The sequence below is a fragment of the Odocoileus virginianus genome, chromosome 20 (genome assembly GCF_023699985.2).
Source record: "Odocoileus virginianus isolate 20LAN1187 ecotype Illinois chromosome 20, Ovbor_1.2, whole genome shotgun sequence".
Lineage (NCBI taxonomy): Eukaryota > Metazoa > Chordata > Mammalia > Artiodactyla > Cervidae > Odocoileus > Odocoileus virginianus.
In genome coordinates, this window is record NC_069693.1 from 22141988 (window position 1) to 22165492 (window position 23505).

Here is a 23505-nt window from a genome sequence, read left to right on the forward strand (position 1 = left end):
CCAAGCAGGCATTCATTCTTTGATTTTTTTTTCATTTCCTCAACCATTCACATCCATTTATTCACCCTTTTGTCTTTTCATCTCCAGAGCACTTATTAAATGTTTCACTCTGTTCACAATGAAGCATTACTTTGTACTTTCACTCTGTATGAAGAATTTAAAAGAAGGAAAAAACCATAGTTCCTTCCTACTATTTACATATACCATTCCTATTATGTAGGTCAGAAGAAAACACACACACGAAAGGGACCTAGAGAGCACTATAAAGATACACTCGATAATATGCTTATGTTTTGTCTTCATGTAAAAAGAAAACACAATTGACCTGGAAGGGAATGGATTTCTGGTTATGGTTCTTGGACTAAACTTGATTATTAAAAATGCCCAAATAAAAGGACAAACTCTTGGAGAAACAGCTTTCTGGAATGCCGGGGAACAGGAGGCAGAGATATTGCTAAGGCACATCTGAGCACTGACTCTGTCTCCTCTTGAAGGCAGATATGAGCTTGCAGTTGCTGAGTATGTGTGTGTCTGTATGTGTGTGTATGTGTGTGTGTGTGTGTGTGTGAGAGAGAGAGAGAGAGAGAGAGATCTCTCCCTGCCAGTCCACAGTCAACCTGAAATGCTGCTGACCCCACTTAAATTTTCATTCATTCATTCCATAAGCATATGTTGAGCACCTACAGTGTATCAGGTATTCTGCTCATAGGACACATCCCTGAGTTGTTTATTCTGGTACAACTGAGGTCTTTGCACTGATGCGTCTATATTTTCTCGCCCAACATTCCCAGTTGAAACAGAAGCAGGCCCCTATGGTCCTTCTCCTCCATGTCCTCCACCTGTCTTTTGTCTGTAGAAAAACTTTAGCTTAAGCATAAGTTTAATCAGAGAAGTGAGAAAATGCAGAAGCAAAGGAAAGTAGTCCAACAAGACCAAACCATAATAGCTTAGTCATTAAACAAAGTCAAGGACCTTTAGTTCCTTCTCAAGGGCTATAGATAATATTCTGAGCCATATCCTGTGAGCTGTCTTGTAGATACTGAAACCCCCACCAGGTGGAAGAAGTTAACTACATGATGACCAGACTATAGCCATGACATAAGCTGCCACAATTCTGAGAACTGGCCTCAAAGAAATGGGAACCAACCAACCCTGGAACTGAAGATCAACTGTACTTTAAACAATCAAGATGACGCTTGATCAGACCACTGCATGACCAATTTCAAGATGATTGTCAGAGCTGATGGTGCTGTTTCTGTATGTAGCACCTTTCCTCCACCTATATATCCCTGAAACTCCACTTTAAAAGCTCTTGCCCACTGATTGTCAGTGGCAGGAGTCTGCCCACCTTCCTCCCCTGTTGCTGGCCTCTCACATACAGAAAACTTTGCTTTCACCAACCTTGCCTCTCAAGTATTGGTTTTAGAGTGGTAAGCAGCCAGGTCCCACTTTTGGTAACATGGTGACTTGTGAAGGAGAGGTGGATGAAGAAGATAGCTTGTAGGCATCCCTAATTCTTTTCTCTGCTTATTGTCTTCCTATTTATTGTTTAAAACCCCGTCCAAATCCTGCTTTCTTTCTTGTTTTCCCTGAAAAGTTGTATTTGCACCAATACCATAGCCTTTCTGGGCACGTCCTTAATGTGGCATTTCACATTCTGCCTTGCATTGTAATGATCTCTGTGCATCTTATCTTTTAATTAGACCATTAATTTCTGAAGGTCAGGGGTCATGTCTACTCGTACAGGGCCTAGATTAGAGATTCATACACAGCCAGGTATTGAACGAAAGAAAGACATAAAAATTGGCTCCCAAAAATTTGAGCTTGTGGCCTTGGCCCAATTAACAGAGTACTTTCAGACTTTTCTAAAATTAAATTTTTTTTACAGTTTTATCAGCATCTTCTCTATATGTCATCAAATTCAAATACTGTAAGTGTACAATTCAATGATTTGTAGCAAATTTATAGGGTTGTACAACCATTATTACAATCCAGTTTTAGAATATTTCCATCAGCTCGAAAATTCCCTCATGCCCATTTGTCACTCCCATTCCTACCCCAGCTCCAGGCAACCACTAATCTGCTTTCTGTCTCTATGGATTTGCCCTTTTCAGACATTTCATATAAGTGGAATTGTATAATATGTCATCTTTTGTGTCTGGCTTCTTTCGCTTAGCATAATGTTTTTGAGGTTCATGCAGGCTGTACCAAGAATCAGTATTCTGTTCATTTTTACTGCTGAACAGTGTGACTATACCATATTTTGTTTATCTGTTCACCAGTTAATGGATATTTGGATTGTTTCAGGTTTGGGTTATTATGAATAATACAGCTATGAGCATTAACATCTGTCATGTGAATGTCATATTTTCATTGAATTAATTTGTTCAGCAAATATTAGGGTACACCTCCTATGTGCCAAGCACTCTACTAGTTCATGGGGATACAGAAGTTTATAAAACAGAATCTCTGCCTTCGTGAGGTCTGCATCTACTGGTGGGGGAGATATGTGGAGGGAGAGAGAGAGAGGGAATGAGAGAGAGAGAGAGGTAGCAAATTAAAGAAGTAAATTATGTAGTTTATTAAGAGGAAAAAGTGCTATGGAGGAGAATAAAGCAGCGGAGGGAGATGAGGAATGCCAAGATGGACACAGTTGTAATTTTGAATTAAGTGTTCTCATGGAGGACCACACTGAGAAGGTGACATCTGAGTTAAGACAGTCAAGGAAGAAGCCTGGTGGGAACGTACAACAGGAACACTCCAGACAGAAGTAATAGCAAGTGCTAAGACCTGGAGGTAGGAGGTGCCTAATGGTGTTTGAGGAGCCACTTTGTTCAGGCTGGAGCAGAGAAAGTAAGGGGAGAGTGGTACCCGATGAGGAGAGAAAGGAAAGGGAGGAGAGGTCTTTCAGGACCATGTAGGCCATCCTTAAAATCCTTAACTTTTCCTTTTAGGGAGATGAAGGGCCATTGGCGGTACTGAGCGGAGGAGTGACGTGATCTCCTGTAGATGTCACAAAAGACACACTGGCCATTATATTGAAAACAAACTGTAGGGAGCCAAAGACAGAAGTGGGGAGACCAGCAAGGAGGCTGCTGCAAGAATCCAGGTGAGAAGGGACAGCAGCATGGACCAAGGTAAAAGCTGGGGCAAGTGGCTGGATTTTAGATGCATGTTTGAAAGTAGACTCCACAGGATTTGCTTCTGCATTAGATGTGGAATGAGGGGAGATAATGGTCATCCAAGGCAGAATGATTCCATGGTTTTGGTTTGAGTAATTGGAGAGATGGAGTTTTATTTGTTTTTATTTTATTTTTGACTGTGTCATATGGCATGTGGGACATTAGTTCCCAACCAGGGACTGAACTGGTGCACCCTGCATTGGAAGCACGGATCTTAACTGCTGAGCCACCAGGGAAGTCCTGGAGAGATGGAAATTTAAAGAGATTACTTCAGTAAGAGCTGGCACCCAAAAGGAAAAAATCTTCTCTAGTGAGAGTGGGTAGGGGCAGCACAGATAAGGTCAGGGAGGCTCAACCCAGTTCAGAACCAGAAAGACAACAGCAGATTGTGTCAGTTCAACCTGAAAGAGAAGACAGAAAATGGACCATAATGGTCAGCAGGCAAAAGAATTCCCAGACAAAGACAAGCTGAACCCTTGACCTGAACATTTGGTGTATGTGGCCAGAGGGAAGTGGATGAGACTTCTTTTCTAGGCCAAACAAAGTTGAATTTTTTATTTACTCTGCTACAATTGCCAACATTTACAATAAATGTTTTAAATTAAGTGTTTTCATTCTTTTCAAGATAAGAATGGTGCTATTCTTACAACTCACCTGTGAATGAGGTTCAGAGGGAAGGGGCTTGGGAGTGATGTGTGTGTGTGTGTGTGCTCATGCTCACGTGTGCATGAACACAAACATGCAAGCGGGAGGTTCTCAGGAGCCCAAGTCCTCAGTCTATTTAGGTGAAACTGTGGGGTGGGGAGCTACTTGGAGAAAGATATGGTCATGGATAAATACTTAATGTGGGTAGAACTAAAGCAAAGGTGTGAACACCTGGGGTATGGTTATTGCAGAAGGGCTTATTTCAGTAAAGCACCTACTTACAATCTATTTTGCTCCAGTCCTGCTTCTCTTAGCTTTGTTGAAGGTGGCTTGATCTCTAAAAATTAAGAAAGCGGAGTCCTGGTCCTCCTAGAACTTCTGTGCAATTGTTGATTTGGACCTGCCACTCTACTGCCAGATGTGTGTGCCCCAGTTGAAAACTGACCAGTCTCCTCATTGTATATTCTTTCTCTGCCTCCCCTTATTTCCACATCCCCGTTTTCTCTTCATTACCCAAAAGAATAAAAGAAATGCTCTTCTTTTTAAAACAAGCCAAACTCTTTCCTTAGGGCTTCCCCTCCGAGCACATGATCTATACTTCGGTGTGTTCATAATTGTTCTTTGACTTTAAAGCCTCTTGTGGGTAAAGAGAGACTCTTCCTAGTGTGAAGCTTAGCAACCTGGCAGTGATACTGGCAAATTGGTAATAATATCCTTTCATCAGAGGTCGTGTTCAACCTTCTGGGTTTAATTTTGGTTTTAGGTAATATGATAGATGGACCAGATGATGAGAGTTCACTAAAATTTTTCAGTATAGGGCAAAGGTAGCACCTGACCTAATTTGTCTGGCAATAAAGATCCAAGAACTGCTCATACCTGCAGAGAAACTAGAGTTTTCTTGGATGAAGATTTTAAACATTTGCACACTGTAGATACCTATGGGTTTAAAGGAATCAAATTTCAAAGACTTGGAGAAATGCCTAGACTTATTTGAGACCTATTAAATTTCTACTCATTTATCCTTAGGTATTCAAAAGGTTATTTTTCTTAATTCTAAATGAATAGAAAATGACATGCTATAGATTAAGCCTGAATTTCACTTATATTTGTACCAAGAAGCCATGTCACAAAGGCATCAATGCATTTCCTGCTGCTTCTGTCTTCTTTTTTAAAAAATTTCTTTATAGTGAAGGCAGATATTTTATTAGATTCTGCTTTGACCTTTAAACTGAAATCTGGAGAAATTGAGCAAGTTGGAAATAATCTTACGGAAGTAAGACTAGTTCTTAAAATGACCATTCAGAGTTGGACATGATACTGGAGGCCATCTGGTCTGCCAATGTTTCTCAGATTGATTTCTGTCCAGGATTCAGCTGTCTTAAAAGACAGAGGACCTGGCCACCTGTAGGAACCTGTTCTCATATTTAGACTACTTTTCAGCCCTCCTTGTGGTCAAAGAGATTATAGCTATTGCTCCCTCCTTGCTTATGTGGCCACTTGATCACAGAAGGAAATTAATTGGCCTGGCATGATTTCACCTTTTGAAAAATCATGTTGGTTTCCACCCAATACTTGGTGGTTTTCGAGTTGATGCTAATTGATTGATGTTAAGTTCTATATTTTCCCTGATATTGAAGTTAAGCTGACAGGTCTATAATTACCGAGATTGTCCTTTTTCCCTTTTTAAAAAGATGAGCACTTCATTTACCCTTTTTCAGTCTGCAGGGACTTTCTTTATTCTCTTGAGTTCTCAAAAATAATCGCTAGCAGCTATGTAATAACACCTGCCAATTCCTTAAGTACTGTTCCAAGTATATCATCAGGCCCTGCTGCTTTGCCCAAAGCCAGCTTTTCAAAATACTTTTTAACCATTTTATTCTCTTTTCTAGTTTCTGTCTCAGGTTGGCAGTGCTCTGAAAACTGAATCCTTGATGATTTTTCTTCATTTAAGAGAAAAAGCCCCATCTTTTCCCAGTCGTTGTCAGAACTCCTTTCCGTATCTTTGAGGTGGGAAGTGAGATATTTCCCTTGTAAGCCTAATTTAGTCTTATATCACTAGAGAGGTTCATCCCAGGGTTGGGACTAGGGTAAGGTAAGTGATGGGCACATCTTAAGGAGGCGTTCAATCTTAGGACTGAACAAGTACAGGGTTGGCACCTAAAGAATGAGTGCCCTTGTACTTCCCTGGTGATCCAGTGGTTAAGAATCCACCTGTCAATGCAGGGTACACGGGTTTGATCCCTGGTCTGGGAGGATTCCACATGCCTCAGGGCAACTGAGCCCCATGTGCTACAACTACTGAGCCCATGAGCCCTAGAGCTGAGACTCTGAAACAACAGAGGACATACAATGAGAAGACTGTGCACCCCAAGAATAGTAGCCCTCACTTGCCGCAACTAGAGGAAGCCATGGGCAGCAACGAAGACCCAGTGCAGCCAAGAATAAATAAATAAAAGTTAAAAAAAATAATGAGAGCCCCCGACATTTTGCACCCTAGGCATCTGACTTGCTTACCTCAGGCCCAGCTCTCTCTGTTCCTGGGACTTGGAGCACAAAGTATTCTTGATTTACAAGGTCACCTTGCCTGTCTCTTTTACACACACAACATCTGATGTCATATTTTAATTTTTTTTTGCATAACTGTGTTCTGAACATCTTGCTTATTTCTCCAGCTCCTTGTCAGATATTAGTCAAAATTTCAGAAAGCCTTGGGTTCCTCCTTTGTTTCCATATTATATTTCCTTGTGGAAGGCAGATCTTGCAGGGGCTTTCTGAGTGGATGAGTGTAAGTCTACATCTAATTGTGTATTTGTATGCGTAGTCTGCAATTTAAATTCAGCCCCACGTACTGGGGGGAAAAAAAAGAGCCTGTTTTAAAGCTTGTTTCAAGCTGTTAGACTTTCTTTGGGGCAATTAGAATAATAAAATGTGACTTAATACCTTTCTCCCTCCAAGTTGCCAGGTACATTTATAAGCCACATGACTTTCCCTGACTGGGGGAATAAACTTGCAACAGTAATGGTGAAAATATCCTAAAATGCTAATATTTAGAAAAAAAATTACGGTAATATCCTTCCTGGGATCCATTTAGGGAAACAATGAATTTTTCTATATTTGTGACTTACTGCAGAGAGGCCAATACTGCCGTGCTAAGTTGCTTCAGTCATGTCCAACTCTGTGCAACCCTATGGACTATAGCCCACCAGGCTCCTCTGTCCATGGGATTTTCCAGGCAAGAATACTGGAGTAGGTTGCCATGCTCTTCTCCAAAGGACAGTAGTGCTCAGTAAGAAAAGGTAGAATTGAAAAAAAAAAATTGCTTTGCTTTTAACATTTTTAGGGCATCACAGAGGAACAATTTGTGGTTTCTATAGGGAGGTGGTAAGGGTCCTGGGAGATCTCTTAACAGAGTTCTAATTAACTGTAACTCTCTCAATTAGGAGAGACCAGATCCTTGACTGCACCTAGGAGGCTAACTTGGAGGTCTGGCAACAGATCTGTGCAACTTGTACCTGCCTTATGTCCACCAAAAACTTAAGTCCCTAAGTAGAAATGATGACTGCAAGTTAGGAGTTCTTGGAGACACAAAGTGTTTAGAAAACTCTGGGAAAACATCTCCCAGCTGGCTCCCCAGCTTGTGGGCATAAATTTAGAGACTGGTTTAAAGAGCTTAGAGCTGGAGTTTCCAAAAAGAGAAAACCTCAGGATGAAGGGAAGTTGCCTCAGCTGATGAGTTGCCTAGGAGGTTAATTCAAAATCAGAGTCTCAAGAAAGATGACCATGCCAGGAGATCCTCCTGCTCACACATGTTCAGGACAAGTGTATCATGGCTTGGGCACCTCTGGAAGCAAGTCCTATGACAAGGAACCAGGCATCGAGTAAGTAGCTTGTGTGGAAGGTGATTTTAGGAAACTCAGGGACTGGAGTAGGGAAATGAACAAGGCAGGGAAGGAAGCTGTGAAAGGAGGCCAACCTAGTTGCCACTGTGGGCACCTGGTACTGGGCCCTGTTGAGGAACTCCAGGAGAGAGCAAAGAATGTGCCTGGAGTTATTTCCAGTGAGATAGGGTAAGGGAAATGGGTTGCTAATCAGCCCTCTCCCCATCAGTCACTGGTTTAGGGCTGCTTCTAGGGGCATTAATTCTTCTGAACTTCAGCTTGTCCTATGACTGGGCTCCTGTATCCAGAAGTAAAGCTTGTAGGCAGAGAGCTGCAGGTGTGGCAATAAAGAGCTCCTGCTGCACTGACAGGAAGTGACACTTCAGAGCAGGTGGAATGGCTGCTATTTTCATGGGTGATGTAGAAGTTTGTCCAAAATCCATTAAGAGAATTCCCTGGCAGTCCAATGGTTAAGACTCTGCACTCCCCAGGCAGGGAGTACAGGTTCAATCTCTGGTTGGGAAACGAAGACTCCACAAGCCACAAGACTCGGCCAAAAAATAAAGTAAAATCCTTTAAGAGATGCTATTCTCTTTTTTTTCTCCCAATTATTTTTATTAGTTGGAGGCTAATTACTTTATAATACTGTAGTGGTTTTTGCCATACATTGACATGAATCAGCCATGGATTTACATGTGTTTCCCATCCCAATCCCCCCTCCCACCTCCCTCCCCATCCCATCCCTCTGGGTCTTCCCAGTGCAGCAGCCCTGAGCACTTGTCTCATGCATCCAACCTGGACTGGCGATCTGTTTCACACTTGATAATATACATGTTTTGATGCTGTTCTCTCAGATCATCCCACCCTCGCCTTCTCCCATAGAGTCCAAAAGTCTGTTCTATACATCTGTGTCTCTTTTTCTGTCTCGCATACAGGGTTATCGTTACCATCTTTCTAAATTCCATATATATGCGTTAGTGTACTGTATTGGTGTTTATATCTTTCTGGCTTACTTCACTCTGTATAATGGGCTCCAGTTTCATCCACCTCATTAGAACTGATTCTCTTTACATAACTACATAACTATGATCTGGCTTTTTTTTAAAGGGCAATGGACCTCAGGTGCTGCTAATTCAGTGTGAAAGACCAGGTAAAGAAAAGAGCTCAGATGTAAATGACCTTGGAGATAAGATAGCTACACTGAAAAGTCCTCAGGGCAGGGATGGCATTTGTGTGTGTGTGTGTGTGTGTGTGTGTGTGTGTGTGTGTAGTTCTCTCTCATTGTTTGCTCAGTAAGTGCTCTTGAATGACCAGTGGGAGAACTTTCTATTATTTCTCCTACCCAAGGAGGCAGAAGTAGAAACAGAGGGAGCAGAGGTGGTAAGTGGACGGTGAATCCCTTACGTGGCTGCTGTTCATCATGGCCTCTTCCACACAGAGCTGATTCTCCTGCAAGGTCTTCCCCTGTCTCTTGCAGACATTGTGTAGATTCTTGATGTCAGCTTGCAGGCTCAAGAGCTTGCTGTTCAGACTGCTTATGTCTCTGTCTCTCTCCCCCACCTCGGCAGTCAGAGAAACAAAAGCATCAATTATGAACTATCAAGAAAATGCTTACTTTCGTTCACTGGTTGACAGAGACTTTAAATTTGCCGGAAATTTGTACATCAGCCCTTTGCTGTTATTACTCATCTTGTGTAACATTTACACAGTATCCATTTGCGAGGTGTCTGAGTGCTCTGCATTATTCAGACAATTACTTATTTACATTAATTAATCTTCACCCACTGCTGTGGGTGCATCATAGACGCTTCCCTTGCTTTCAAGAGAAAGTCAGTGCCTAAAACAACTCCAGGCACCTGGTGAGCTGTCTATAATATTAATGGCTCTGCCACTGATGAGATGAACTAGTGAGATGTCAAATGGACTTGTCAAGACTCTAGTGAATCAGTGCTGGAGTTGATGTGGCTTCTGAAAAGTCTCTTCACTTTCCCTTCTACTCACTAAACTAAAGACTTCCCTCACCTACAAACCTGTGTTTCCCTGGTGACTGAGATAGTAAAGAATCTGCCTGTAATGCAGGAGACTGGGGTTCGACCCCTGGGTCAGGAAGATCTCCTGGAGAAGGAAATGGCAACCCACTCCAGTGTTCTTGCCTGGAGAATTCCAGGGATGGCGGAGCCTGGTGGGCTGCTGTCTATGGGGTTGCACAGAGTCGGACACGACTGAAGGGACTTAGCAGTGGCAGCAGCAGCACCTACAAATCTGGGTTTCCCTGGTGGCTCAGATTGTAAAGAATCTTGCAGGAGACCAGGGTTCGATCCCTGAGTCAGGAAGATCTCTTGGAGAAGGAAATGGCAACCCACTCCAGTATTCTTGCCTGGACAATTCCATGGACAAAGGAGCCTGGCAGGCTACAGTCATGGAGTTGCAAAGAGTTGGACACGACTGAGCGACTCACACTTTACACTTTTTACATGTATAAACCTTGTGTTTTTCTTTGGAGACATACACCAATGGGAGTGAAAGTAAAATCCCTGGACTGATTGCATAAGATCCCTGTCTTTGATTATAAGTCAAGAAGATTTGTTAATTACTGCTAGGTCAGATGGAAATTAGTGATCAAGATCAAAATAGAGAATGTGGGGCATAGTAGCTTGGGTGGGGTTAGGGCGTACAGCCACAGAAAGGGGGTGGGGACTCTGTCATATAGGATGCCACCTTCCATTGCCAGTGTTGTGGGTGACAACGGTGTGAAAAGAGATTAGCAAGCAGCCCTCTGTGAACCTGTCCAGTGCTTTAGTCCTATCACTGTGGACACTTTTTGTGATACTCTTGAGGACAGGCACCACCACCTCCGAGTTTTAGATGCTGGAACTGAGGCTGGCGCTTTTATAGTAGGTGCCTGCTTGTGTAAATTACCTGGAGCAAGCTCTTAGGTGAGGATTCATGGCATCTGTTAAAGAAAACAATCCCAACAGAAATCAGCAAGTAGGTGGGGGAAGCAGGACAGGGAAGAAGAAACTAAGGAAGGGCACAGTTTCAGACAAAGTTTTGTGGGGATGGCTTCAGCCTAATTCCACAGGGAACTCCAGGGTCTAAGTTACACCTTAGAGTCTGTCCTGATTAGATGCAATGAAAGCTGGGCCGTCAGCCTCAGCATCGGCCAGTCAATGGTTAAGGGATGCCTCATGGGGTGTAAGCTCCCAAGGACTTCCAGATTTCTGCTCTTGTGAGTAAAGTGACCCCAAATGCCCAAGGGCAATTCTTCTGAGAGAGTTGTAGGTGCAAAAGCACACAGAAGGCATGAATGCCCAGAAATGGCAAAGTGGTTCATCAGGTGATAGTGTCCAATGTCCCATAGGTGGTTAGCAGAGGAAAGTTCAGCTCTCCTGACCCTGTAGCCAGGGCTCCACCACCACGTCCCACTGATTGTGCTGACTTCTTAAATGTATGAGCTTTATAAGGCATACTTCCAGGGGGAGCTGGAGACCTGCTATGGACATCATAAATCAAGCCTTGCTGGACAGGTCAGTTTAAAAGACCTCTGTACAAGGCTGGGGGCGGGGTGGGAGGGGGCAGAAATAACCACGAGAATCGGACACCTCAATGTCAGAGTATTCGGAATTCAGAAGGTTTCCCAGAAGTGCTGCTGTCTCAGCTGATTTATTCCATCATTTCCATTTAGTACCTGGACATTTTTTTTTTTACCACTTTACAGTTTAATTAGGTTAACGGCGTGGCTCTGTCATTAAAAGGATTTCATTATCTCAAAACTCTTCTTCTTCCTCTCCAGCTCCTGTCCCTTGTTCCCCACTTTCAGAAAAATAACAGTGGATGTCAACTGCCCCAAGCATGTAATTACCATTAAGACAATTACCAGGGACTCTCTTAAGAGAATATGTATAGAGCAGCTAAAAAAAAAAAAAAAAAAAATGGTGTACAGACACTGTTCTCTAACTAGAAAACAAAATCCTTGATCTGACAAGGAGCAGCAGTTTGATTCTAGGGCTTTTAAAAGCCTTTTTCTCATGACTGCCTAACTGGGAATAGGGTATGGAGACTCCCTGGGGAGTTAGGGGAGAGCCTAGGGATTCCCTATTGCTACAGGACTCTCTCTTTGGCATCTATGAGCAGATTAGGTGACAATACAATGCATGCTCTATGAAAGTGCCACATGCCCTATACTCTCGCCTGGGTGCTGAATATATGCACCCTAAGGTGAGGACCATGTCACCAGATTGCTGTGTATGAAGCCGGGCACACCGAGGACTCACTAACAAAGTACCAGTGATATACAACTTGAGCTTCTCCGTGTTAAAAGCTCAATACCCTCTCAGGCCAATTAAAAAAACCCCACTCCTTCTAGTTTTAGATGTCCTCTGAGAAGAAGGCCGGCTAGCCCAATTCTGTTGCATCACCAGTGCTTCAGAATGGGATCTTTAATGTACACGATCTCATCTAATTTGGACATTAGCACTGACTCAGAGTCTCTGAGGCAATTTCTTTGTTCATAAAACAAGAAGTTTGGAATAAATAGTCCTTTCTTTGAGGATGCCCTAAACCAGTTGAATAACAAAGGTATTTTGCTAAACGTCAAATGAAATTTGCTTTGGAAATAAGGACCTAACCATTCACTCCTAAAGGCCAAATTATACAAGGATTTTGATTCACCAGAATAAGAGTGAAAATGCTGGGAGAGCACTAAGGTGATTTCCATGAACCATGTATTATTTTTTACTGTAGGTGGTTGTAAGAAGGGACTGTGCTCATCTCAGAACTCCATAAAGGCCAGTGTTTCTGAGGTTCCAGTAAACTTAATTTCTTGCTAATATCATAAACAGAGGTCACTGTACACTATTTCTAATCCTATCTACTTTATGAACACTAAATTCCAGGCAGATGCCTTTTGAGTATCAATATGCAGTAGAAATTGATTTAATCTGACATTTCATCAATCAGAGCTCTGTAACCAGTACTGGGACACGAGATGAACTGAGAGTCTAATGTTGACCCTCAGGTGTCATCTGATCCTGCTCTAGATATGAAGTCACGAACAATCTGAAATCACAAGCCTCCACTGCTAGGTGGGTTTCACATTCATAAACCATGTACTTAGATACAGGCAAACCTCGAAGATATTGTGGGCATGGTTCCAGACCACAGAGATAAAGCAAATATCACAGTAAATCAAGTCACATAAATTTTTTGTTTCTCAGTGCATTAGAAGTTATGTTTACAATATTCTGTAGTCTATTAAGTTTGCAAAAAATTTTAAAAAGTATATGCCTTAAATTAAAAGTAATGTATTGCTAAAAAATGCTAACCATCATCTGAACCTTTAAAGAATTGCAATCTTTTCACCAAAAGTAACAAAGGTCACTCAGCACAGATCACCATAACAAATAAAACAATGAGCAGTTTGAAATATTGCCCAAAATGCCAAAATGGGACACAGGGACACAAAGTGAGCAAATGCTATTGAAAAAAAATGGCATTGATAGACTTGCTTGACATAGGGTTGCCACAAATCTTCAATTTGTAAAAAATATAATATCTACAGAGTGCAATCAAGTGAAGCTCAATAAAATGAAGTCTGCCTGTACCCAGTTTTGCTTGTAAGGGGTTGGAACCTGGCCACTTTGTTTGAAGGTCTGTGACATCAGCAGCAGCTACCAACCACAGGCAAAGTGGTGAGTGCTGATGCTACAGTTACTCAAGATAGTTATTGGAAAATAGGTTACTTACTGAAGCAAATTTTCTGTATTGATTAAGTGAGTCTTTTTTCAAAGAGCATGCCTTCTTGAACACACATTTCAAAAGATGGGAAGAAATTTTTCTCTAGGCTTCAAAAGTATTGACAGGACTTGCCTGCTGGTCCAGTGGTTAAGAATCTGCCTGCCAACGCAGGGGACACAAGTTTGACCCCTGGTCCGGGAAGATTCCATATGCCCTGGGGCAACTTAAGCCTGTGAACCTCAACTACCGAGCCCACATGCAGCAACTACTGGAGCCTGAGTGCCCTAGCACTCGTGCTCTGAAATAAGAGAAGCCACAGTGAAAAACTTGTGCACTACAACTAGAGAGTAGCCCCCCACTCCGCTTGCTGCAACTAGAAAAAGCCTGTGCAGCAGCAAAGACTAGGCACAACCAAAAAGAAAAAAAAGAAAGAAAGAAAGAAAATATTTTTTTAAAAGTATTGACAGATAGTCTTATGCTTCTTCTCCGGGGGAGCTGATGTTAAACTGAAGTTTGTGATTCAGAAGCACGCTCAGGCCCCAGGAGCATTACAAAGATTCAAGATGGCAGCATTTCCCGGGATTTGGAACTTGAACAATAAAGCTTGGGTGGCAGTTTCCAGAGGAAATCTGGAGTCCACCAACAATATCATAAAGTTATTATCTGGGAAATTAGTTTTGTAATAAAGAAAGGTCTTCAATAAACAATGGAAAACCACCCTTAGCCCTCACTACCGTTCAAAACATATCAGTTTATAGTCAGAGTTATGTTTTTAAAAGCATGAAATCTTAAAAGTTAACATTGTTACAGGAATTTTTATAGTTTACTTCCACAGTAAAAGAGTTTAAAGTTATCTACAGTAATTCCAAACATTGCTATTGATATTACTAACTTGATTCCTGAGTTTACTTTTTCATCTATAAAAACATTACAGTTTTTGTTTACTTATGATGGGAATTAATGGGCACTTACCCAAGGTTTAGCCTGTGAGTAAAAATTTTGGAGCCAATTATGTTCATATAGTGAAGACTGAGTATATTTTATTGTGTCTTAAATTCTTTAAAAACTGGCACCCTGTATAAGTATATGGCTTAGGATACACATGACCTGTCAGAGATCCACCACCTATGGAATATAGGCCAATTCTCACTGGCACATAATTTCCTCCAACATAATCCTTGGAGAAATTATTTCCCTAGAGAGTAAGCTCCACAAGAATAGGGATCTTTGTCTAATTTGTTCACTGCTTCATCCCCAGGCCCTAGAGCAATGCCTGGCACAGTGAAGTGCCCCAAAGATATCAGGTGAATGAAGAAACGCCCTTCTAGAAAAGCTACATCAGACCCTTTTTCTTCCTGCAGAACTTTGAGTGAATCCTGAAGGGCTCCCACTAGTAATCTAGCAGGAAAGGAGTTGAAACACCTCTTTTGGAAACCACTTACCTCTCAGTAGGAGGTCTGTTAGAAAGCATATGTCATGTGGGACAATCCTACACTAACAAAAACATCCCCCTTAAGTCCTTTCTGGAACAAGTCAGGGAAAACATAAACACAGTTTGACTGAAATATTAAACTCAGCAGAACACTCTGTTTCCATATCAGTCCAGATAAAGAGAAAATGTTGGCAATAATATTTAATAAGTGCTTAAGTCCCAAGCACTGGTTTTTTACATGTGGTATCTTACTTAATCCTCACAGTGAGTCTTGGAAATAAGTGCTCATTATTCATATTTTCTAGGTAAGGCAAAGGAAGCTCAAGAGAGGTTAAGTAAAATGCCCAATATCACACTGCTATTAGATATGGACCCAGACCCACCTAGCTCAAGTCTGGGCTCTTATATGTTATGTTTGTTCTGCTGCCCACCTCTGTCTGAGATTTGAGGATGCTTATTATAGGAATGTTGAATCATGAAATTTGAAAAGATGTCCCTTGTAACAAAGGTTCAATCGACTCTATTCCTTTATACAGAGGAGTAAGAAGACTTACCTCATCTTTCATTTCCTTGGTACCTCTCAATTCTCCTTTAAGATTTAGCATTTTCTGAGCTTTGTTATAAACCTGAAAAAGTCCAAGAATTTAAGATGGAAAAAGCATAAATTAGTCTGGCCCTTTAAAGATTTTCCCACCTGGATATGTGCTCTCAGCAGGGAGTCTGGAAAAATTTCTGAACTGTTGGCAATACTTACTTGCCTACCCATCTGTTTGTGTTTTCAAAGTGTGTTAAAGCCTTTGCTAGGAAAACAGGACCGTGGTTTTACATCTTTTCCAAAAAATCACCAGCTGGTAGGTAGGCTAGTTTCTGAACTCATCCTTCTTGGAAAGTAAAAGGTCTGAAATGATTTTACTTTCTAGGTTTCTAAATAGTCTATGGCTCAAATATAGTTAACATGAGGTACTAATTATGAACCAGATGGGATGTGCACATCAACTTCATTCTCATAATAACCCTGGGAAGTAGATACTATTTCTGTCTCCACTTTACAGAGGAGGAAATTGAAGCCCAGAGAGGCTAAGTGACTTACCCAAGGTCAGACAGGCTCTCTTACTACTCCATGGGGATCTTCCTTTCCATTAATTTCTACTTATTAATTTGGAAATATCTGATGATGTGATTTTTTTTTTTTTTTGCAGCGTCAAGTTACTGTTATATTGGCGGTTGTAAAGTTAGGAAACTTGGAAAGTGCTGAGAATTATCCAAATAAAAAGCCTCAAGGAAAACCACAGATATTTGCACATATGTGTGTGTAAGTATAGGATGATGCATGTGAGGTCATAATGCACTGCACTTATTAAAATAATCTAATTCATTATGTTTTAAACTCTAGGACTAGAGGAAGTTTCCATCAGGCACTTACCTGCAGAATAGTTCCAAGAATGAGAAGCTATCAAAATACTCATTCTTTGTGATGAACCACATACCCCAACCCTAATAAAAGCCAAGAGGAAGAAAGAATGCTGGCGAGAATTTGGAATGTTTTATGGGGTTGTATTCCGATGTGCTGCATTGTTTACCCTCTTACGGCTTCATGCAGAGAGATGTATCGTGGGAATGGTGATGTCAATTTGGTTTAGCCAGTAGGGAGGGGCTAGGTGATGCTGCAGTAACAAATAATCCACAAATCTCAGTGATTTAAAACCATGAAGGTTTATTTTTCACTTGTGCTACATGTCCTTTATGAGTCAGCTGGGGCTCTGCTCTTTATTGTCCTCAGCTAGTAGAACCTCTATCATCTAGTATGCTGCCTGTTGCCATGGCAGCAGAAAGGGAATTAGGTGAATCACACACAGGTTCTTAAAGTGGAAGTGACACACTTCACTTCTGCTCACATTTCATTGGCCAAAACAAGTCCTATGGCTATGCCCACTTTCTTCCTTTACCCCCAAGAGGAAATATTAGTGAATGTTACAAATCACTTCAACGCAAGATATCTTAGTTGATTGGGTTGCTGTAACAAAATATCACAGACTGCATATCTTACAAGGAACAGAAAAACTTTTTTCTCACAGTTCTGGAGGTTGAGAAGTTCATGATCAAGGTGCTAGGAGATTAGGTGAGGACCCACTTCAGAGATGGCTGTTTCTTTTTTTTGCTGTGAATTCACATGGCAGAAGGGACAAGGGAGACTCCTGGGGTCTCTTTTATAAGGGCACTAATCCCATTCATGACAGCTCCATTTTCATGATGTAATCACTTCCCAAAGGCTCCCACCTCCTAATACTATCACCTTGATGGTTAGGATTTCAACACATGAGTTTTGAAAGGATACAAACATTTACTCTACAGTGTTAGACAGCCAAGAAGATTAAAAATAGCATGGCCTAAAAGAACACTGAACAGGTCTGTATGCCAGGAAGCTGCTAAACCTGGTTCAGCACCTAAGTCAAGGAGCAGCCTATGGAAAAGCACTCATCTCTCCAAGCCTTCATTCTCTCTCTGTAAACTGAGGAGCTGTACTGAACGATGGCTTTCTTTCCTAGCTCTAAAGTTCACTGTTTTGGTTCTACCTAATGGACATTCTTCTTTAATAGGAAACGTGAACTCAGTCCCAAGCATCACACAAAGGTTGTAGTGGAGTAAACATGTCCTTGAGAATAATATTCCTCTAGAGGCTGACGACTGAGCAACTAACAACAGAAGCTAACTTACTGGATTGTCAGGAGATGATTCAATCCGCTACCCTTCTTCCTTCCCCCAAGAGGTCAAATAAGTTGTTCCAATCATCTGAGTATCTTATTTTGGTTCTTCATATAAGGGATATCTACGGACAGAAACTTTTTCTAAGTCTGAGTTGATTATATAGGTGTAGGATATTGGTGAAATGGATCTTTTCTTTCTTGCTTACTTCCTCTGTGATAATGGAGCTCCAGTTCTTTCATCTCATTAGAGACTAATCAAATGACATCCTTTTAATGTGATGAAATATTCCCATGGTCATCTATTATCACTGATGGTTATCTCACACATGGTTGTGATAGGATCAATTTACTCTACATGTACAGCTAATTAAAAATAGCTGCCTAAAAGTGCACTGTCGTCTGTTAGCTGAGCTGCTTGGTTGATAAGCCCAGGAAGTTGGAAAGCTGATCTTGCAGTTCATTTCCACTCTTTAAGAAACTCTCACACTTTCTTTTCTCAAAGTTATGTGATGATTCTTAAATAAAATGAAATCTTGTCCCAGAGATGGAAAAATGATTGTCTAATTCATGATCGTTTCATCTACTATGGAGTTACATAGCTACCATTGCAAGGGCCAAGAGCATTTGGAAGGAAAAGTGGCAGGCACAGGCTCTCATATTTGCATGGAAATATATTTACTAAGTAAAATAAATTAGAGGAAAAATAGAGAGCTGAACTGTGTTCCATGAAGGAAACATGGGAATCCTGTGAGTCATTAACAATAGAAGTGGGCAATTTGGAAGTGTTTATGATGAAAAAAAAAGGGAAGGGTTATACGATAAGTTTTGGAAGCATTTGACAGTAATGTGTGCCAGATGGGTAAGGAAGAGTGCTTTGGGGGAGCCTCAGCTGCTTCATAAAATGATCACAGGAACCTTCACAATGCCTTCTGAGGAGTGTGTGTCCAGTGTGGCTGGACAAATATTTTGTAGAGGAGAGAACTCATCACAGAGGGAGGGGCTCCCCACCTGATCCATGGATACTGATCTCTGGGCACAGGACTTGAATGTCCCCTCTCTTCAAACTCTGATTCTACACCTTCTGTGCTATTGTCTCCCGCATCACTGTTGAGACCTTCACATCCTTGTGCCTCATCTCCTCCACTGGCATTTCCAATTCTGTTGTGTCTCCCCAGGGAACTACTCTTTTTGTATTCGAAAGTTCTGCCATCTGCTTTTCTAGCAGGCTTTTTCTTGGTGACAGTTGTGCCCACAAAAAACAGAAAACAAAAACTTGGTCAGGGGATCTAGTGATGTTTTGTGCCTCTGAAGTTGGCCTCAGCCCCCACACAGAGCACTTTACAGATTCTCAAGAAACACTTAATACTACATTTAGTCATCACATCAGTGACTAGGGTAGCAGTATGAACTCAAGTGTGCAAAGAAAAAGTAACTATTTTTGTATTACTCAATCTCTGTTAAATTCCATTTATACCAAATGGCAGAAAATGGAATCTTAGTTATTTCTGAGGACTATCCATCATTTTTTCAGTTAAAAAATGAAGCAGTTCATGATTCCTTCCACCTATTTAGGTCTCTCTAGAGTGTGCCTCAGTTCTGGTGTCCTGGGTTGCTCTGGTCCCTGGTCAAGGGTGTCTCTCGCAGCTGGAGTGTGCCGAGATGTCTGTGTGCTGGTCATCAGGCTGCAGAGACTGCATCTTCTTCTTACTGTAGCTCTTCTGGGCCTTTTTAATCCTCTGAGGAAGCTGCTAACGCAGAAAGACACACACACATACATGTGAGATTGGCCTCAGGCTCTCTTCCCTTGGACCTGCTCTACCATCATTATACCACCATCATTTCCATCATTTCCACCATTCTCTAGAAAGGTCAGTTGAGAGAAAAGGGATAGGATTTTAAGATCTTGTTCACTCACTTCCCTGTCCCCCATTCCTGGTATGCGTCAACATTTCTGCCCCTGGACTGCTAAATCTATCTGGGGTTCTATTGTTTTCCCCATTTTTGACAATTAGAGTGATCTTACCAGGGTCAAATTCTCTAACTTATGTTCATATTCTCCTCTCTTTCCTCTTTATTAACTCAGAGAGTCTTTGTTTACTTGTGGGGAGAGGAAGGTAAAAGGTATGTGAACGAGTTCAATGAAACACAGGTTGAGTGGGGACAGGATGGGAAACAGATGTTAGTACTTCTTACACCATCTATCAGTATCTTCGTGAGGTTACACACATGCCATCAACACAGATTACTGGTGCTGACTCCCCATGGAACTGGTCACAGCTTGGGCATATGGATGAACTACTGGCCTTAAAGCAACACTGTCTGTTACTTTTCCTTCATGACCTAGATGGAAGAATATCAAAAATCTATTTTTCTCATCTAAAACACGTTTCTGGGTTTTCACAGAAAGAGATACTATTAAGTTTAAAGTTAAAGCTATCCTTGGGGGTTAATCAAGGATAACCCCCTTCTACCAATAAAAACTAGTGGTAAAGAACCCATCTACCAATGCAGGAGACATAAGAGACATGGGTTTGATCCCTGGGTCAGGGAAATCCCTTGGAGAAGGGAATGGCTACACACTTCAGTATTCTTGCCAGGAGAATCCCATGGATAGAGGAACGTGGTGGGCTATGGTCCATAGGGTCATAAAGAGTAAGACATGACTGAAGTGACTTAGCATGCACACACACACCAATATAAAAGGGTGGTGACTCCTAGGGGTCTTAATTATTGAAATGATGAAAGGATGTTCAATGTTTCTTCCAGTTTACAAATATGTGAACACCATGAATTGACAGGATACTCCTTGTACAATAAATTGCTTCTGCCAAGAGCTCATGGACATAGCCATACTGTGTGGAGGCTTGGCATGAACGATCTACTTCTTTGGATTCAAATCCAATTCAAAAAGAAAATAATCCCTGGTCATGTAGTGCATATCTGAGAAACAGAGGTGGGAGAAGGGGATGGTTTTGCCTGGGTTGGGGGTTCTGCGCCATGACTTAGTGATAGGAACCTGACACCAAGGTTACTGATTAGTCCAACCAGATGACTGAAGCTATTCTGGAGAGGAAGAAGGGCCAGTTGGGTCTTCCTAAAGGAGACTTTGGGATGGCTGAAGAAACAAGGGTCTTGAAGGAACAAGAGAAGGGTCCCAGGATTTATCAGACTTGTTGCTACAGGTGAAAATCTCTCCCTACAGCTAGCTCTTCGCACAGAGGCTGTCAGTTGTCTGTTCTAATATCCATACTATAAATCTTTCATAGTAACATAACCTTTATCAGGGTGACTATGTACTCATCCAAAAGACTACCCATCCCAGCCTCTCTGGTAGCCAAGCATGGCTACATGTCTAAGTTTTGGCCAATAAGATGTAAGATGAAATACTGTGGGAACTTCCTGGAAATCTTAAAGAGTAGTGTAAGCTCTTTGTTCCTTCTTCCTTTCTGGTTGTCTGGAATGATGATTTAGGGGCTGGTGCTCCAGCAACCATCTGGAATATGATGTGGCGCTCACAGACGTAGAAGCTAGGTCTCTGATGGTATGGAACCACCATGCCAGCCCTGGAGACAGAGAAACAGCAATTTTAAATTTATTTATGTATTTATTTATTGCCACACCTCGAAGCATGTGGGATCTTAGTGTCTAACCCAGAGATTATGGGATGGAGAGGGAGGCGGGAGGGGGGATCAGGATGGGGAACACATGTAAATCCATGGCTGATTAATGTCAATGTATGGCAAAAACCACTACAATATTGTAAAGTAATTGGCCTCCAAAAAATAAAAATAAATGGAGAAAAAATAAATAAATAAAAAATACCCCCCCCCCAAAATAAATAAACCAGAGATTGAAACTGCTCCCACTGCAGTGGAATCGCGGGGCCCTAACCACTGGAGAAATCTCTATCATAAGTGACTTCTATCTTAAGTCATGGTTGTTTTGGATTTTTTTCTATTTTAAGCAGTTAAATCTAATGCAAATGGATAAAATACCCTTAATTACAGTCCTCTTCAAGAGACCTCTCTACAACTCACTCTCCATTTACAGCACCTCTACTAGCTGCTTCTACATTTTGGAACCTCTGTTTCATTGTGGAACAACTCTGACCCAATGAACATTTTTCTCAAACGTTCCTTTCCCTTCCTTGACTTGGTTTTCTCTTGATACAGTCTCTTTGTTTCACTCTTTCTCTTTTTCTACTTGATGTATGGAGTACAAACATCTAGGGTGGGGGAGAGAGCAACATACTTAGCCCTCCTGCTGCCACCATCATTATTCCCATGTCATTTAGTAAAATATCCTCTTTTGAAGCACACACACTCCATCTGATCCTGGTTACCATTAGGAAAGACTGACATACTGAAAACCCTCCTACCTGATTTCTCAGTATCTTTCTTTTTTGAACATGAGGGATCTTCTTTCTGTCTGTCCAAAAACCACACAATTTCAAGACTCAACTCAGTAGCCATTTTTGTCATCTTCTTTCCAACCACATGCACTAATCAACACTTGTGTGGCAGCTACTATATGTAAGGCACTGTACCAAACATAAAGAACAATAATTCTCATAGCAGCCTTGCCAGGTAGGTAACCCGTCAGACTCCTATGGCACTTAATCTGTTCACTTAAACAAATATTTGTTTATTTGCCTGCATTAGGTCTTAGTTGCAGTGCGCAGGTTCTAGAGAGCTTGGGCTTGGTGCTTGCCCCCTGGCATGTGGGATCTTAGTTCCCCCATCAGGGATTGAATCTGTGTCCCTTGCACTGGAAGGCAGATTATCAACCACTGGACCACCGGGGAAGTCCCTAACTGTTCACTTTTTAAAGGCAAAAAACCCCTGCCTTTATTAGGCTATTTGTGATTTGCTTTGTCTCTCCACAAAGGTAGCAGTGGTCAACTCTGATGAAAAAACAGGAACATACAGACCTTTCTGAAATAAAGCTAGGTTTTCAGAAAAGTTGCTAACATAGTACAGAGAGTTGCTGTATACCCTCTCCTCAGCTTCCCCAGTTGTTAGCCTCTTATACACCATCAGTATATCTTATTACCAATGATATTGACCTTGGTCATTTGCTTATGTTGGTGTCTCCCGAGTTACTATTTTCCCCATTATAACTAATGAAAAATCTCATAGAATCTGCTTCTTGAGTTGCCCTTTGCTGCTTTCTTCCTGATACTATACAATAAGATTCTTATCTCGAGAAAGGATTTTCCACAATTCCTTTACCTTCTCTCCTCATGTTAACCCCCTCCACCTTCTTGCGGGTTTCAAACAGTTCAGTGGAAAAGCCCAGGCCTCTTGGAGATGCTATGATCCACGAGCATTTGCCTGGGTGCCTGCTCTCCAGCAAGAGAGGGGTTAAATTCTTTGGTATAACTTCAGCACTGAACTGCCAAGTCTCTTAGGTTCAGCTCAGCAATCAAACTGCATAACCTAATAGAGCCCCTGGTGCTTCGGGAAACACAAGACACTGATTTATATTTTAATATCAGTAATTTCCACAAGAGCAACATTTCTGAGTGTCATTTTACAATTTCTGTCAAATGCCAGCTCAGTTTTTCTTAATTCTGTTTATTGTGTCTGAATTTGCAACCTCATCGGCAATGCAGATTCTTGGCTCCCAGGGGAGGAGAAAATTTTCGTCTTTCTCTGGAATGGGAGGGATGGAGATAGAGGCAGAAATGGGCCTGTAAAATAATTGGAAATGTAAATAAAGTACTGTTGATAATAAGAACAGTGATAAAGTACTTCTAGATGAAAAAGGGCAGGAGGCAGTACTGGACAAACTTTGCAGAAAAGTGACAAATGAAAGAGGTGTTTGGTTGGGATCCAAACTGACTCTCCTCCCAGAATGGAGAATGGTTCTGTACACTGCAAAATGGAGAGAAGCGAATGGGTGTGGGAAGAACTTGGCTCATTTGC

At 41.6% G+C, this 23505-nt stretch overlaps 1 protein-coding gene across 6 annotated transcripts in view; it reads right to left on the reverse strand.

Annotated features, from left to right (window-relative positions):
* Positions 1 to 17592, reverse strand: part of PMFBP1 (polyamine modulated factor 1 binding protein 1) — a 55687-nt gene extending 38095 nt beyond the window's left edge. For 3 of the 6 annotated variants that reach the window (XM_070451068.1, XM_070451069.1, XM_070451070.1), the window contains exons 1-3: positions 16947 to 17592; positions 15428 to 15499; positions 9110 to 9265 (exon numbers count right to left, since the gene is read on the reverse strand). In XM_070451068.1, coding sequence (XP_070307169.1) covers positions 9110 to 9265; positions 15428 to 15499; positions 16947 to 16970 — 252 coding nt within the window. In that variant the 5' untranslated portion in view covers positions 16971 to 17592. Of the gene's footprint in view, positions 1 to 9109; positions 9266 to 15427; positions 15500 to 15963; positions 16184 to 16296; positions 16924 to 16946 lie in introns of those variants that run through there. The other 3 variants (XM_070451065.1, XM_070451066.1, XM_070451067.1) reach the window with 3 other exon arrangements.
* Positions 17593 to 23505: the final 5913 nt, after the last annotated feature.